Source organism: Hylobates moloch, unplaced genomic scaffold (assembly GCF_009828535.3).
Source record: "Hylobates moloch isolate HMO894 unplaced genomic scaffold, HMol_V3 SCAFFOLD_7, whole genome shotgun sequence".
NCBI classification, from domain to species: domain Eukaryota; kingdom Metazoa; phylum Chordata; class Mammalia; order Primates; family Hylobatidae; genus Hylobates; species Hylobates moloch.
Genome location: NW_026652282.1, coordinates 84,893,912 through 84,906,368, shown reverse-complemented (window position 1 = coordinate 84,906,368; position 12,457 = coordinate 84,893,912). Strand labels below are relative to the sequence as shown.

General features: G+C 41.7%; 1 protein-coding gene across 2 annotated transcripts in view; it reads left to right on the top strand.

Moving 5' to 3' along the window:
• TMSB15A (thymosin beta 15A) overlaps nt 1-10,936 on the top strand; it is an 80,317-nt gene extending 69,381 nt beyond the window's left edge. Inside the window, exons 1-3 of one of the 2 annotated variants that reach the window (XM_032757332.2) lie at nt 7,666-7,739; nt 9,230-9,346; nt 10,494-10,936. In XM_032757332.2, the coding sequence (XP_032613223.1) occupies nt 9,247-9,346; nt 10,494-10,531 (138 nt within the window). In that variant the 5' untranslated portion in view covers nt 7,666-7,739; nt 9,230-9,246 and the 3' untranslated portion in view covers nt 10,532-10,936. Of the gene's footprint in view, nt 1-7,665; nt 7,740-9,229; nt 9,347-10,493 lie in introns of those variants that run through there. The other variant, XM_058441291.1, reaches the window with a different exon arrangement.
• Nucleotides 10,937-12,457: the final 1,521 nt, after the last annotated feature.

Sequence of the window (12,457 nt, the reverse complement as noted above, 5' to 3'; positions counted from 1 at the left end):
GGGGTTTCACCGTGGTCTCGATCTCCTGACCTCGTGATCCGCCCGCCTCGGCCTCCCAAAGTGCTGGGATTACAAGCGTGAGCCACCGCGCCCGGCCCTCTCTCTTCCTATTTGAATACCCTTATTTCTTTATCTTGCCTGGTTGCCCTGGCCAGAACTTCCAATACTATGTTAAATAGGAATGGTGAGAGAGGACATCCTTGTCTTGTGCCAGTTTTCAAAGGGAATGCTTTCAGCTTTTGACCATTCAGTATGATATTGGCTGTGGGTTTGTCATAAATAGCTCTTATTATTTTGAGATATGTTTTATGGATACCTAGTTTATTGAGAGTTTTCAACATGAAGGGATGTTTAATTTTATCAAAGGCCTTTTCTGCATCTATTGAGATAGTCCTGTAGTTTTTTTCATTGGTTCTGTTTATGTGATGGATTACATTTATTGATTTGCATATATTGAACCAGCCTTGCATTTCAGGGATGAAGCCGACTTGATTGTGGTGGATAAGCTTTTGATGTGCTGCTGGATTCGGTTTGCCAGTATTTTATTGAGGATTTTTGCATCGATGTTCATCAGGGATATTGGCCTAAAGTTTTCTTTCTTTGTTGTGTCTCTGCCAGGTTTTGGTATCATGATGATGCTGGCTTCATAAAATGAGTCAGGGAGGAGGCCCTCCTTTTCAATTGTTTGGATAGTTTCAGAAGGAATGGTATCAGCTCCTCTTTGTACCTCTCGTAGAATTCTGCTGTGAATCCGTCTGGTCCCGGGTTTTTTTTTTTTTGGTTGGTAGGTTATTAATTACTGCCTCAACTACAGAACTTTTTATTGAACTATTCAGAGATTCAAATTCTTCCTGGTTTAGTCTTGGGAGAGTGTATGTCTCCCGGAATTTATCCATTTCTTCTGGATTTTCTAGTTTATTTGCATAGAAGTGTTTATAGTATTCTCTGATGGTAGTTCGTACTTCTCTTATCATAGTAGTGATATCCCCTTTATCATTCTTTTATTGTGTCTATTTGATTCTTCTCTCTTTTCTTCTTTATTTTTCTAGCTAGTGGTCTATCTGTGTTTTTTTTTTTTTTTTTCCAAAAAACCAGCTCCTGGAATCATTGATTATTTTGAAGGGTTTTTCGTGTCTCTATCTCCTTCAGTTCTTCTCTGATCTTAGTTATTTCTTGTCTTCTGCTAGCTCTGGGGTTTGTTTGCTCTTGCTTCTCTAGCTCTTTGAGTTGTGATGTTAGGGTATCGATTTGAGATCTTTCTAGCTTTCTGACATGGACAGTTAGTGCTATAAATTTCCCTCTTAACACTGCTTTAGCTGTGTCCCAGAGATTCTGGTACATTGTCTCTTTGTTCAAGTTGGTTTCAAAGAGCTTCTTGATTTCTGCCTGAATTTCATTATTTACCTGGAGTCATTCAGGAGCAGGTTGTTCAATTTCCATGTAGTTGTGTGGTTTTGAGTGAGTTTCTTAATCCTGAGTTCCAATTTGATTGCACTCTGGTCTGAGAGACTGTTTGTTCTTTTGCATTTGCTGAGGAGTGTTTTACTTCCAATTATCTGGTCAATTTTTGAATAAGTGCCATGCAGCACTGAGAAGAATGTATATTCTGTTGATTTGAGATGGAGAGTTCTGTAGATGTCTATCAGGTCCACTTGATCCAGAGCTGAGTTCAAATCCTGAATAACTTTGTTAATTTTCTGTCTCGTTGATATGTCTAATATTGACAGTGCAGTGTTAATGTTTCCCACTATTATTGTGTGGGAGTATAAGTCTCTTTGTAGGTCTCTAAGAACTTGTTTTATGAATCTAGGTGCTCCTGTATTGGTGGATATATTTTTAGAATAGTTAGCTTTTCTTGTTGAATTGATCACTTTACCATTATATAATGTTCTTCTTTGTCTTTTCTGATCTTTGTTGGTTTCAAGTCTGTTTTGTCAGAGACTAGGATTATAACCCCTGCTTTTTTTGCTTTCCATTTGCTTGGTAAATTTTCCTCCATCCATTTATTTTGAACCTATGTGTGTCTTTGCACGTGAGATGTGTTTCCTGAATACAATACACCAATGCTTCTTGACCTTTTATCCAATTTGCCAGTCTGTGTCTTTTAATTGGGGCATTTAGCTCATTTACATTTAAGGTTAATATTGTTATTTGTGAATTTGATCCTGTCATCATGATGCTATCTGGTTATTTTGCACACTAGTTGATGCAGTTTCTTCATAGTGTCATTGGTCTTTAGGAATAGTAAAGAGGCCATGGATGGGGCAAAGTGAGTGAGGAAGAGAGTAGATAGAAGGGTCAGAGAAATGATGGTGAGCCAGAAAATGTGGGTTTTTTTAGGAACTTTGGATCTAACTCTGAGGAGAATAAGGTGCCTTTGCAGGACTTTGAGTAGAGGAGCACCATGATTTGACTTACATTTTTAAAATAATCACTTTAGGTTCTATGTTGAGAATACAAAAAATAGGGAGCAAGAGCTGAAGTAGAGAGATCTGCCAAAAACTACTCCAGTTATCCAGATGAGATATGATGGTGGATTAGACTTTATGCATACAAATGGCGATAAGTGGTTGGATTTTCGATGCATTTTGAGTGCAGCCAAAATAATTTCCTGATGGATTGGATGTGTAGTGTAAAAGAAAGGGAGGAATTGAGGATGATATCAAGATTTTTGACATGACCATATGGATGATGGAGTTGCCATCAATTGAGATGGGGAAGGCTGTAGGAGGAGTGGGTTTTGGAGAAAAGATTAGTAGTTTAGTGTATGACATTTTGCGTTTGAGATGTCTATAAGACATCTGAGGAGAGGTGCTGAGTAGGCAGTTGTATATATCAGACTGGAGTTTAGGATGCAGATCTGGCCTGCAGACATGAATATAGAAATTGTTAACATAAAAATGTTTTCTATAGCTATTAGACTGGGAGATACCACCAGGGAAGTGTAGATAGAAATGAGTAGAAGAACAGGGACTGAGTCCTGGGTCACTCCCATTTAAACAGGTCTGGGAGAAGAGGAAGAGCTAGTGAGGATGGAGAAAATAGGAGAGTGCAGTGTCCTGGAAGCCATGCGATGTAAGTGAAGTGAGAAGAACCCACTCATCAACTATGCCAAATGCTGCTGATAGTTCAAAATGAGGGATTAAGAATTGACCATTGTATTGAGCCATGTGAAAGCCATTTGTGTCCTTGACAAAAGTAATTTCAGTTGAGTGGAAGAGGTGAATACCTGATTGGAATATGTTCAAGAGAGACCAAGAGAAGAAAAATTAGAAATAGGCAACTGTTAAAGGAGGATGACAGAGTAGTCACACTGGATATCTGAGGAAATAACTTTCTTGACATACAGAATAGATATTGTAAAGGCCCTAACACAATAGTGAGCATGGCTTGTCTGAGGAATAAGAGGGAGGCCACACCTGGAACAGAGGGAATGAGAAATAAAATAGACAGAGAAAATGGAGGATAAGGAAGGATGATTTTTGGGGGATCCTTCTTGATGCTAGATTGATGTAGATAGAAAGCCTAGAGGATTGTGGTCTTAGATCAGGAGTCCTGGTTCAAATAATGCCTTACATTGAACATGAAAACATATATCATATGTAACTGTAAAAGATTTCCATCAAAGGGGAACAAAGAAATGGGGTAATGGTAGATAGGAGGATTGAAGTCAAGAATATGTACACATAAAAAGAATGTGTGTAGATATATAAACATATACACATATATAATAATGTGTGTATAGACAGATAGGTAGATAGATAAGAAATAAGAGTACAATTGTATCCTGAGAGAAACGATACAGTAGAGAGTACAATATTGATGATGCTGGACATAACGGAGAGAAAGATGGTAGCAACGTCATTGAATTGGTTTGAGAGAAAGAGATCTAGTGGGAAAGGAGGGGAACTTTTAGACAGGAGTCTGGAAATTTCATGTATGATATCAACAGGAAAGTCATATATATGTACGCAGGTGCAGGTAGGTGAAGTGATGTGGTGGTAGGGTTCCGTGATGGTTAATATTAAGTGTCAACTTGATTGGATTGAAGGATGCAAAATACTGTTTCTGGGTGTGTCTGTGAGGGTGTTGCCAGAGGCGATTAACATTTGAGTCAGTGGACTCGGAGAGGCAGACCCACCCTCAATCTGGGTGGGCACCATCCGACTGGCTGCCAGCGTGGCTAGAAAAAGCAGGCAGAAAGTGGAATGAGCAGACTTGCTGAGTCTTCTGGCCTTCATCTTTCTCCCTTGCTAGATGCTTCCTGCCCTCTAACATCAGACTCCAAGTTCTTCGGCTCTTGGACTCTTGGACTTATACTAGCGGTTTGCCAGGGGCTCTCAGGCCTTCGGCCACAGACCAAAGGCTGAACTGTTGGCTTCCCTACTTTTGAGGTTTTGGGACTCAGACTGAGTCACTACTGGTTTCCTTGCTCCTCAGCTTGCAGATGGCCTATTGTGGGACTTCACTTTGTGATCATGTGGGTCAATTCTCTTTAATAAACTCCCTTTCATATACATATATCCTATTAGTTCTGTCCCTCTAGAGAACCCTGACTAATACAGGGTCTGTGGAAGTGTTCTTCTGAGGGATACACTTTTCTAGTGTAAATATAAAGCGAGAGAAGAGTTGGGATGGAGAGGTGGTATAGAGAGTTTGATGGGAGAGAAGCTATGAAGTAGTAAGTTAAAATAGTCAGAAAGTTAAGGGCCAGAAGGTCTAAAGAATGAGTGCCTATTAACATTAAGAGTCTGATTTAAGTTAACAGTCACGAATTTAAATTGAAATGAGTCATGTAGTTATGTATTTTCCTTTGGCCAGATTTCTCTTTGTAGGCTCAGGCTTGTTGAAGTGTAGTTGAATTTAGCCAGAGTTGTTATTTTTCCTATGAAGCAATACAAACTGAAAAGGCAGGACAGTGGAGGGTATATGTAGATAAGTGATTGTAAAGACTGAACATGACATTTGAGCTAGGGAAGGAGGGGAGAGAATACAATAAAGGGAAGAAGAGATAGTGAAAATCTGATAAGATCAATGCATTGGAGATTCTGGGGAGACCAAAAGAAAGTAAGGTCCAAAATGAGTTAGCTGAAAAGAGAGGAGGGTATGGTCAGAAAGAGGGATGTTTAAAATTGAGATGATGGAGGGGTTCCCATAATTATAGTGACAAGGGCTAGACTATGGCTGTGTGAGTAACTGAGGTGGAGTTGAGGACGATGTTATGGGGGAGAAATGTTCAAGGAACTGAAAAGGCCAGTTTGTCAGAATTATCATTCTTGAACGTACCAAGAATTAAAGTAGGACAACTACCTTTGAGAATGACTGTGTCGTAGGAGTTAAAATTTTTGAAAAATGAATGGGGAATAGTTGAATTTTTATTTTTTATTTTTTTATTTTTTATTTTTATTTATTTTTATTTTTTTATTTTTTATTTTTTTTGAGACGGAGTCTCACTCTGTCTCCCAGGCTGGAGTGCAGTGGTGCTATCTCTGCTCACTGCAAGCTCCGCCTCCCGGGTTCACGCCATTCTCCTGCCTTAGCCTCCAGAGTAGCTGGGACTACAGGCTCCCACCACCACGCCCGGCTAATTTTTTTTTGTATTTTTAGTAGAGACGGGGTTTCACCATGTTAGCCAGGATGGTCTCGATCTCCTGACCTCGTGATCCACCCACCTCGGCCTCCCACAGTGCTGGGATTACAGGCGTGAGCCACCGCGCCCTGCCGGGAGTAGTTGAAATTTGTTATATGACAACAACAAAGGCTAGTCAATGACATAAGTTGTCAAAAGCTGGAAGTTTTTAGGGGGGTGGGAGGGGAATTGCTATCTAAAGACAGCAATGAGAAGCAGCAAAGTCACTTACATAAGCTTTAGGATCTGTGGTACAGTGGTGGTAGGAGTGAAAATTCATCTGCTCCTCATGAGTGGGCTTCAGGGGATGTAGAATCCTCATGGAAGGGGAAATTCAGAGAAGAGGCTTAAAATATGGAGGAATTACCGAGGGTGTATTGTGTTTTATTAGTAGAGGAGCGGTGAGAAAAGTGAACTAAAGAGGGGATGTGGACACAATCTTATGGCAGTTAGAATATAGGAGTTGAAGGGTGTCTTGGGGTGACTGGCACCAATGGAGATAAATGTCATCATTAGATAAGTTCTAATGATTCAAGGCAGACCAGGGTGGCAGGATTTTGAGGTTTGGGCTATGGAGGAGTGGTTGTCTGGAGCTTCCTGTCAACCCCAAGTGAAGTAAGGGGTGTGGTCTTAGCCTTGGATCACTTGTTCAAACAATGCTTCATTTTACTCCTGGAAACAGAAATCACATTGATCTGTAATGACAGAAAAATAGGCTGAAAGCTACACATCACATTCAGGATAGGACTATCCCTGGGGAAGTGGGAAGGGGAATGGAAATGAAGTGAAGGTCAAGGAAACCTCAATTTTTTCTGTAACGCTTTTAGTCCTTAAAAGAAAGACAAAGTAAGTATACCTAAATGTTAACAACATTGAAATCTGTGTAGTGAAAACACTGGTGTTTATTATATTTAATGCCAGGAACATTGTAGGTACTCAATGGATATTACTTGTTGAATGAGTATATCTTTCTGTTTTAAAAGTTTCTCCAACAAACATACACAATTCTCAAATTAACACAAAGTGTTACAAAAGCAAAGAAAAGGGAATGAAGTAAGCTGGGGAAGGCTTGAGAAATCCTTGTGGAAAGAGTGACTTTTGATCTATATAGATATATACCACCACACATGGGGTGCAAGCTAAAGACATAGTTCTACCTCCATCTTACCTTAACGCTCTAAGGTTCTGGTTGAGTATCCAGAAAATGATCTTGAACGTTTAGTCCTTTGAAGTAAATACCGAATCCTCAATTTTCTCTTCCAACAGACACTGGGTGGTGCTATTGTCCAAAACATCCCCCCGTCACGTATTTATTACTTCAATCTATAGACATCTCCACAACCAATGTGTCTTGTGGGTCAAAGTGCTAGGGATTAGGGATATAAAGGTGAATAGCCTCAGTTGTTCTGTGATTATTATAAACTGCTATCGTGTTCAGTGGCCGAGAAAGCTGCAAATGTGACTTTTACATTTCACAGGAGAGCACTACTGTCACAGAAATGTCCAGTTGTAGAGGTGAATGGCCCTGAACCACCCACACTCACCACGAGCACCCCTACTCCACGACCTGGCCAAGGATTAGAGCAGACAACGCCGAGCCCCACTTCCAACCTACTGTTAGGTTGTCACAGCATCCTTGGGCCCAATGGCTATAAAAAGCCGAAAGAGCCTAAATACCGGTCATTCAGCTTGGACCTCGGAGTTCCAGATGTTCTAAGCTCACTGGGCAAGATGTGTCTGCTTATTGCAGAGGCCTCTGTTATTATGAAAGAGTGAGTGTAGTCAGGATGAAGGGAATGTGGACCCTCAGGGCTAAAGCAGTGGAAGAGGCCTGGGAGGTGGGGCCTGGGGAGGCGGGGTCGGCTCTGACTTCACCAAGCCCCTGATCCTAGAGGAGAGGGTGGACGCAGGCTCTGGACGCTCAAGCGGAGGAGGGGAAGGGGGCGGCGGGGGGCGAGCCCGGAAACCTTTGGCCAATCAGAGAGGGCTGGGGCGGGGCCTGCTGGGGGGCTTAGCACTGCAGGGCTCTGCGCGGGAACGCTAACCTGGTCCGGAGCGAACCTGGGTCTCAGCCCCGCGGACAGCCTTTCACGAGTCTTCAAGCTTTCAGGTGAGGACCTGCGGCCTCGCAGGAGCCAGAGGACCATGGGGATACGAAGGCGTCAGGGTTGCGAGGCGGGGGATGCCGCGCCTTCGGGAGCCGGAGGAGCCGGGGTTGGGGCTGGCGCTTCGCGTCTGCACCGCCGCCCGGCCAAGCGAGTCCGCGCCTTTGTCTTCCAGGAGGGTCGCCTTCTGCGAGCGATGCCGAGCCCTCCTGGGGGCCGGTCCCTGGAAACAAGGCCCCGGGGTTGGGAGGCGGGGAACGCGGACCCTTAAAGGGGCCTGTCCGCAGTAGCTGCAGGTCGGAGGCTTAGAGCATGAGGAGTTTGGGGGACACCCGGAATGGGCCCTCTGGGGCTGGGTTCTCGTTCCTTCCCCTCCCGTGGCCGTTAGGCTGGGCGCCAGAAAACGCTAATAGTTATTTGAAAAAGTATGCAAACTGCTCTTGACAGACTGGCCTATGCGCCTGGCCCTGCTATTATTTGTTAGTTCCAGTTTCCCAGCTCTGAGCTTGGCGTCTGATGGCTTGGCAGAGGAGGGTCTTAGGGTAACCTCGACGGAATGGAGGCATGTTCGGCACTTCTGGCTGCTTGGGGGCCTCTCCATTCTACCCCAAGCACTAGACATAGTATCTTACTCCACGGGGGTGGGGCTGGGCTTGCAAATGAGAACTCTGCCCTCCAATTTCTGGGATATCCTATTGTCTCTTCTGGACAAACTCGGGACGCTCACAGGGCACCAGGCATTTCCTCAGGTCCACAGCCATGCACCTCTAAGCCTCATCTCCTTGCCTCTCTCTTTGCAGAGAAAACGTGGTGAAACAAGGCTCACTTTTATTTGGTTTATCCCATTCTGCTGAAGTCCTGGGTTTGATCCTAGTTAGCTGTCCCTTCTTACAATGTTTATAAACCAATGCCACAAGGAGCTATTATGAGACGTGTATTGTAAAGCCTTAATGTACTGTCGTCTTTGGGCATTCAAAATAGAAAGAAATTAGTACAACTTATGCCACTCTTTTTTTTTTTTGTGCTGCTCCCCGTCTCCTAAAAAAAAAAAAAATGCCAAAAAACAAAAGAAATTTAATAGAAAGTAAAGATGCTCAAATAGTGCTATCCCCTGTTACAAAATCATTAACTGGTTAAAGCCAGTCTTTATTTTTTATTCTATCCCTGTCTGCTCTTGTGCTTCTATCACCTCCATTTTACCCTTGCTGTGATTTTAGAGTCAGACATACTGTGGCTCTGGGTTTCTGGAGCATCTTGGTTTCTGGTGCGTTCTGATCCAACGGCATTTACTGCCTATCAAAAATGGGCTAATGATGTGGAGTTAAAATTATTCTAACAAAAATATAACTTTCCTTAGATCTGTTGCTGTTTTTCTGTTGAAAATGAGCGGGTAGAATATACATTGATATGAAATGTGAAAATTTTTGCTTGTAACCCCTTAGTCCGAAGATAGTTCTGCCAGGTAAGTTTTCTTAAAATTGTTTATTCTTTTCAGGCTATCTTCTAGTCAAGATGAGTGATAAGCCAGACTTGTCGGAAGTGGAGAAGTTTGACAGGTCAAAACTGAAGAAAACTAATACTGAAGAAAAAAATACTCTTCCCTCAAAGGAAAGTAAGTCATGGGGGGTTCTAGTGGAAACAAACAGTAGAGAAAGTTAATAGGTTCAGTAAATAAACCTATCTTCTAGTAAATTTTTGCCACAAAGTAAGCAATAATTAAGAGTACCATGGTATTTAATGTAACAGTTAAAAACATCAGGCTGGGCTCCAGATTTGGAGGCCGAGGGGATCATGAGGTCAGAAGATCGAGCCATGGTGAAACCTGTCTCTATAAAATACAAAAAATTAGCCGGGTGGTGGGGGCCTGTAGTCCAGTATCAGAGGGGGCAGAGAATGGGTGAACCGGGCGGGTTGCAGTGGAGATTGGCCATGATCCACCTGGTGACAGCAATCTGTCCAAAAAAAAAAAAAAAAAAAAAAAACAACATCAATATCATTTCTATTGTTATATAAGTATTCTCACGGGGAAAACTAGTTTCTTGTTGGAAAATTACTAAAAACCACCTTAAAAATCAATCTTGGAATATTGGATTTAGCACTAGAAAAATCTTAGTTTTGTTCACTTTGTGCTTATTAGACATTTTTCTGCATCCATCAGTTTGGGTCAGTGGTCTTATACCTAAAGATCCGTGCAAACTTTGCAGTTTTGGCCTCCTCTACCTGATGATGAGATAAAGACAATGAACAAGTTTAGATATTGGGTGCACATAGGGCTCGCAGACTCAAGGGATAAGTGATGAGTTTTGCCCTCCAGAAATACAGCCTTCTGGAGAAACTCCAAGTGTATTTGCAAAAGTTGAGGGGAACTTTTTGTCTTGTTAGCTTTGAGAGTTCCAAAATTAGTCAAAATTGTCTGAAAAGGTATAACTTCCTAGTTGTATATGGATAGATAAATCCTAAGAAATTGCTTCATATCTCAGTCTTGAATCATCTATGAAAAAATGGCAACAGCATATCTCTATCTCTCAAATGGGAGAAAATCCTCCACAGTTATAGAATGTAGTGAATATTCAGGTAGTTAACATACACACATACATGCACACACCCTAATGTGAGGATTTGTAGTTAATGCCTTGGCATTCTAAATTTAAGGCATGTATGCAGACTTCAATGACTTAGCAAGGAGCTCTTTTGAAAGAAACTGAACTTAATCTTAGGTACATACGGCTAATGATTTTTGTGTTTGTTTGTCTTACCAGCTATTCAGCAAGAGAAAGAGTGTGTTCAAACATCATAAAATGGGGATCGCCTCCCAACAGCAGATTTCAACATTACCTGAGAGTCTTGATTTTAGGCTTGTTTTTTGTAAACCCATGTGTTTGTAGAGATTTTAGGCGTCTTCTGATATCTTCTCACCTATGTTCCCTGGCTAAGAAGTCAGAGGTAGCCAATGTTTCCTTAAATTCATTTTTAAACTTAACATTGGTGCATATGTTCCAGATGGCAAATGCTGTCAATAATCTCACCATTGATGACCTTTGTGTATGTAGTTCTTGCATCCTATACTGGATAGGCCTGTTTTAACCTGCTATGATGGGTGCTTCCATTGCTTGATAATCTTCATGAAGTTGCATGCTTTTGCAGCTTTTCACAGTTTATTTGCATTTCTAATGTAGTAATAAAGTAACCAATATAATCATTATCTTGAGACTCCTGTGGTTGACTCTTGGTGGTCTTCTATGGAATGAAAAGTACACAAGGATGTACTTTTCAGCCAAACAGAATGGTTGAAGGAAAACTGTTTTAGCAGATTATTCACGTGGGAAATATTTACTTCTCTCCAGGTCTAGTGAGTCCTGACTTGGGCATGCTAGGTGCTATTTCTTTAGAGTTGGAATCACAGAGTTAGAGAATCTTGGGAAGGGAAGTCATGTGGACTAACCCCCTTATCTCAGAATGAAGAAATGAAAATACAAGGTCTGAAGTGATCTGCTCAAGATGAATATTAAAGTGGAGAGCTCTTGCCTTTTGGAAAGTATTTTTCAACTTAATGGAAGGGGACACCCAAGGCTGGGGTTGGATGGGGAAGGGGCCAAAGGCACTTGCTAACATGCACTGTACTAAACACAATATGCCTTCTGTGGAGCATAAACTCGTATCTAATACCTGCTAATGACCTGTAGTAGAGAGCTTCTGGTTTGGTTCTTATGTGAATAGAATTTGCTCTCTTATGAACCAAGCATTTTTGGTGTTCACGATGAACATAAGTGCTATGGACTGAATTGTGTACCCCCAAGTTTGTATATTGAAGCCCTAACCCACAGTGTGATTATATCTAGAAGTAGGTTCTTTAGGAAGTAATTCAGATTAAATAAGGTCAAAAGGGTCAGGTTCTAATCCAACAGGACTGCAGCCTTAAGAGGAAGAGGAAGAGTGAGAGAAAGAGGGAGAGAGAGAGAGAATGATTGAGAGAGAGAGAGAGAGAGAGCGATTGAGAGAGAGAGAGAGAGAGAGAGAGATCACTGCCATGTGAGGACATAGTGAGAAGGCAGCTGTCTGCAAGGCAGGAAGAGAGCCCTGCAGGACCTTGATCTGGAACTTTTAGCATCCAGAATTGTGAGAAAGTAAATTTCTGTTTAAGCCACACAGTCTATGATATTTTTGTTATGGTAGCTTGAGCTGACTAATACAATAAGGAATACATATAAATGCATATGTCCCAATCCATGCCCTTAATACTTTTATCACTTTAAATTTATTCAAGCCAATTACATATAATCCCACCAATTAGAAGTGTTAGCATTTGTGTGTACTGTATAACCATCCAGACGGTGGCTCTATTAATCCAGACTGTGAGCTTTTTCTACAAAAAAATAAATAAATTATGCTTTTAGCACCTATTTGCAACCTCAAGTATTATTCTTACCTCCCTTTTCTAAGGGCTCATATTCTTAGACAGGAAGTGGAAGCCATTTTTTTCGCTATAGCTTAAAGTTCCACAAGCAAAACAGTAGGTGGGTCAACTTTGATCAAGTGCCGATGAGGTGACACAACCACAGGGCTTAGTGTAGCCAGAGGATTTGAACCTTGGAAGTAACCATGTTGGTCACCAGTAACTTACCTCCTATCTGAAACAGTTGCAACAGTCACTCAACCCGTTGCAATGACATGCTATTTACACTGTGTCCCAAATTGCCTCCCTTTAGCTCCTATCCAACAGTCC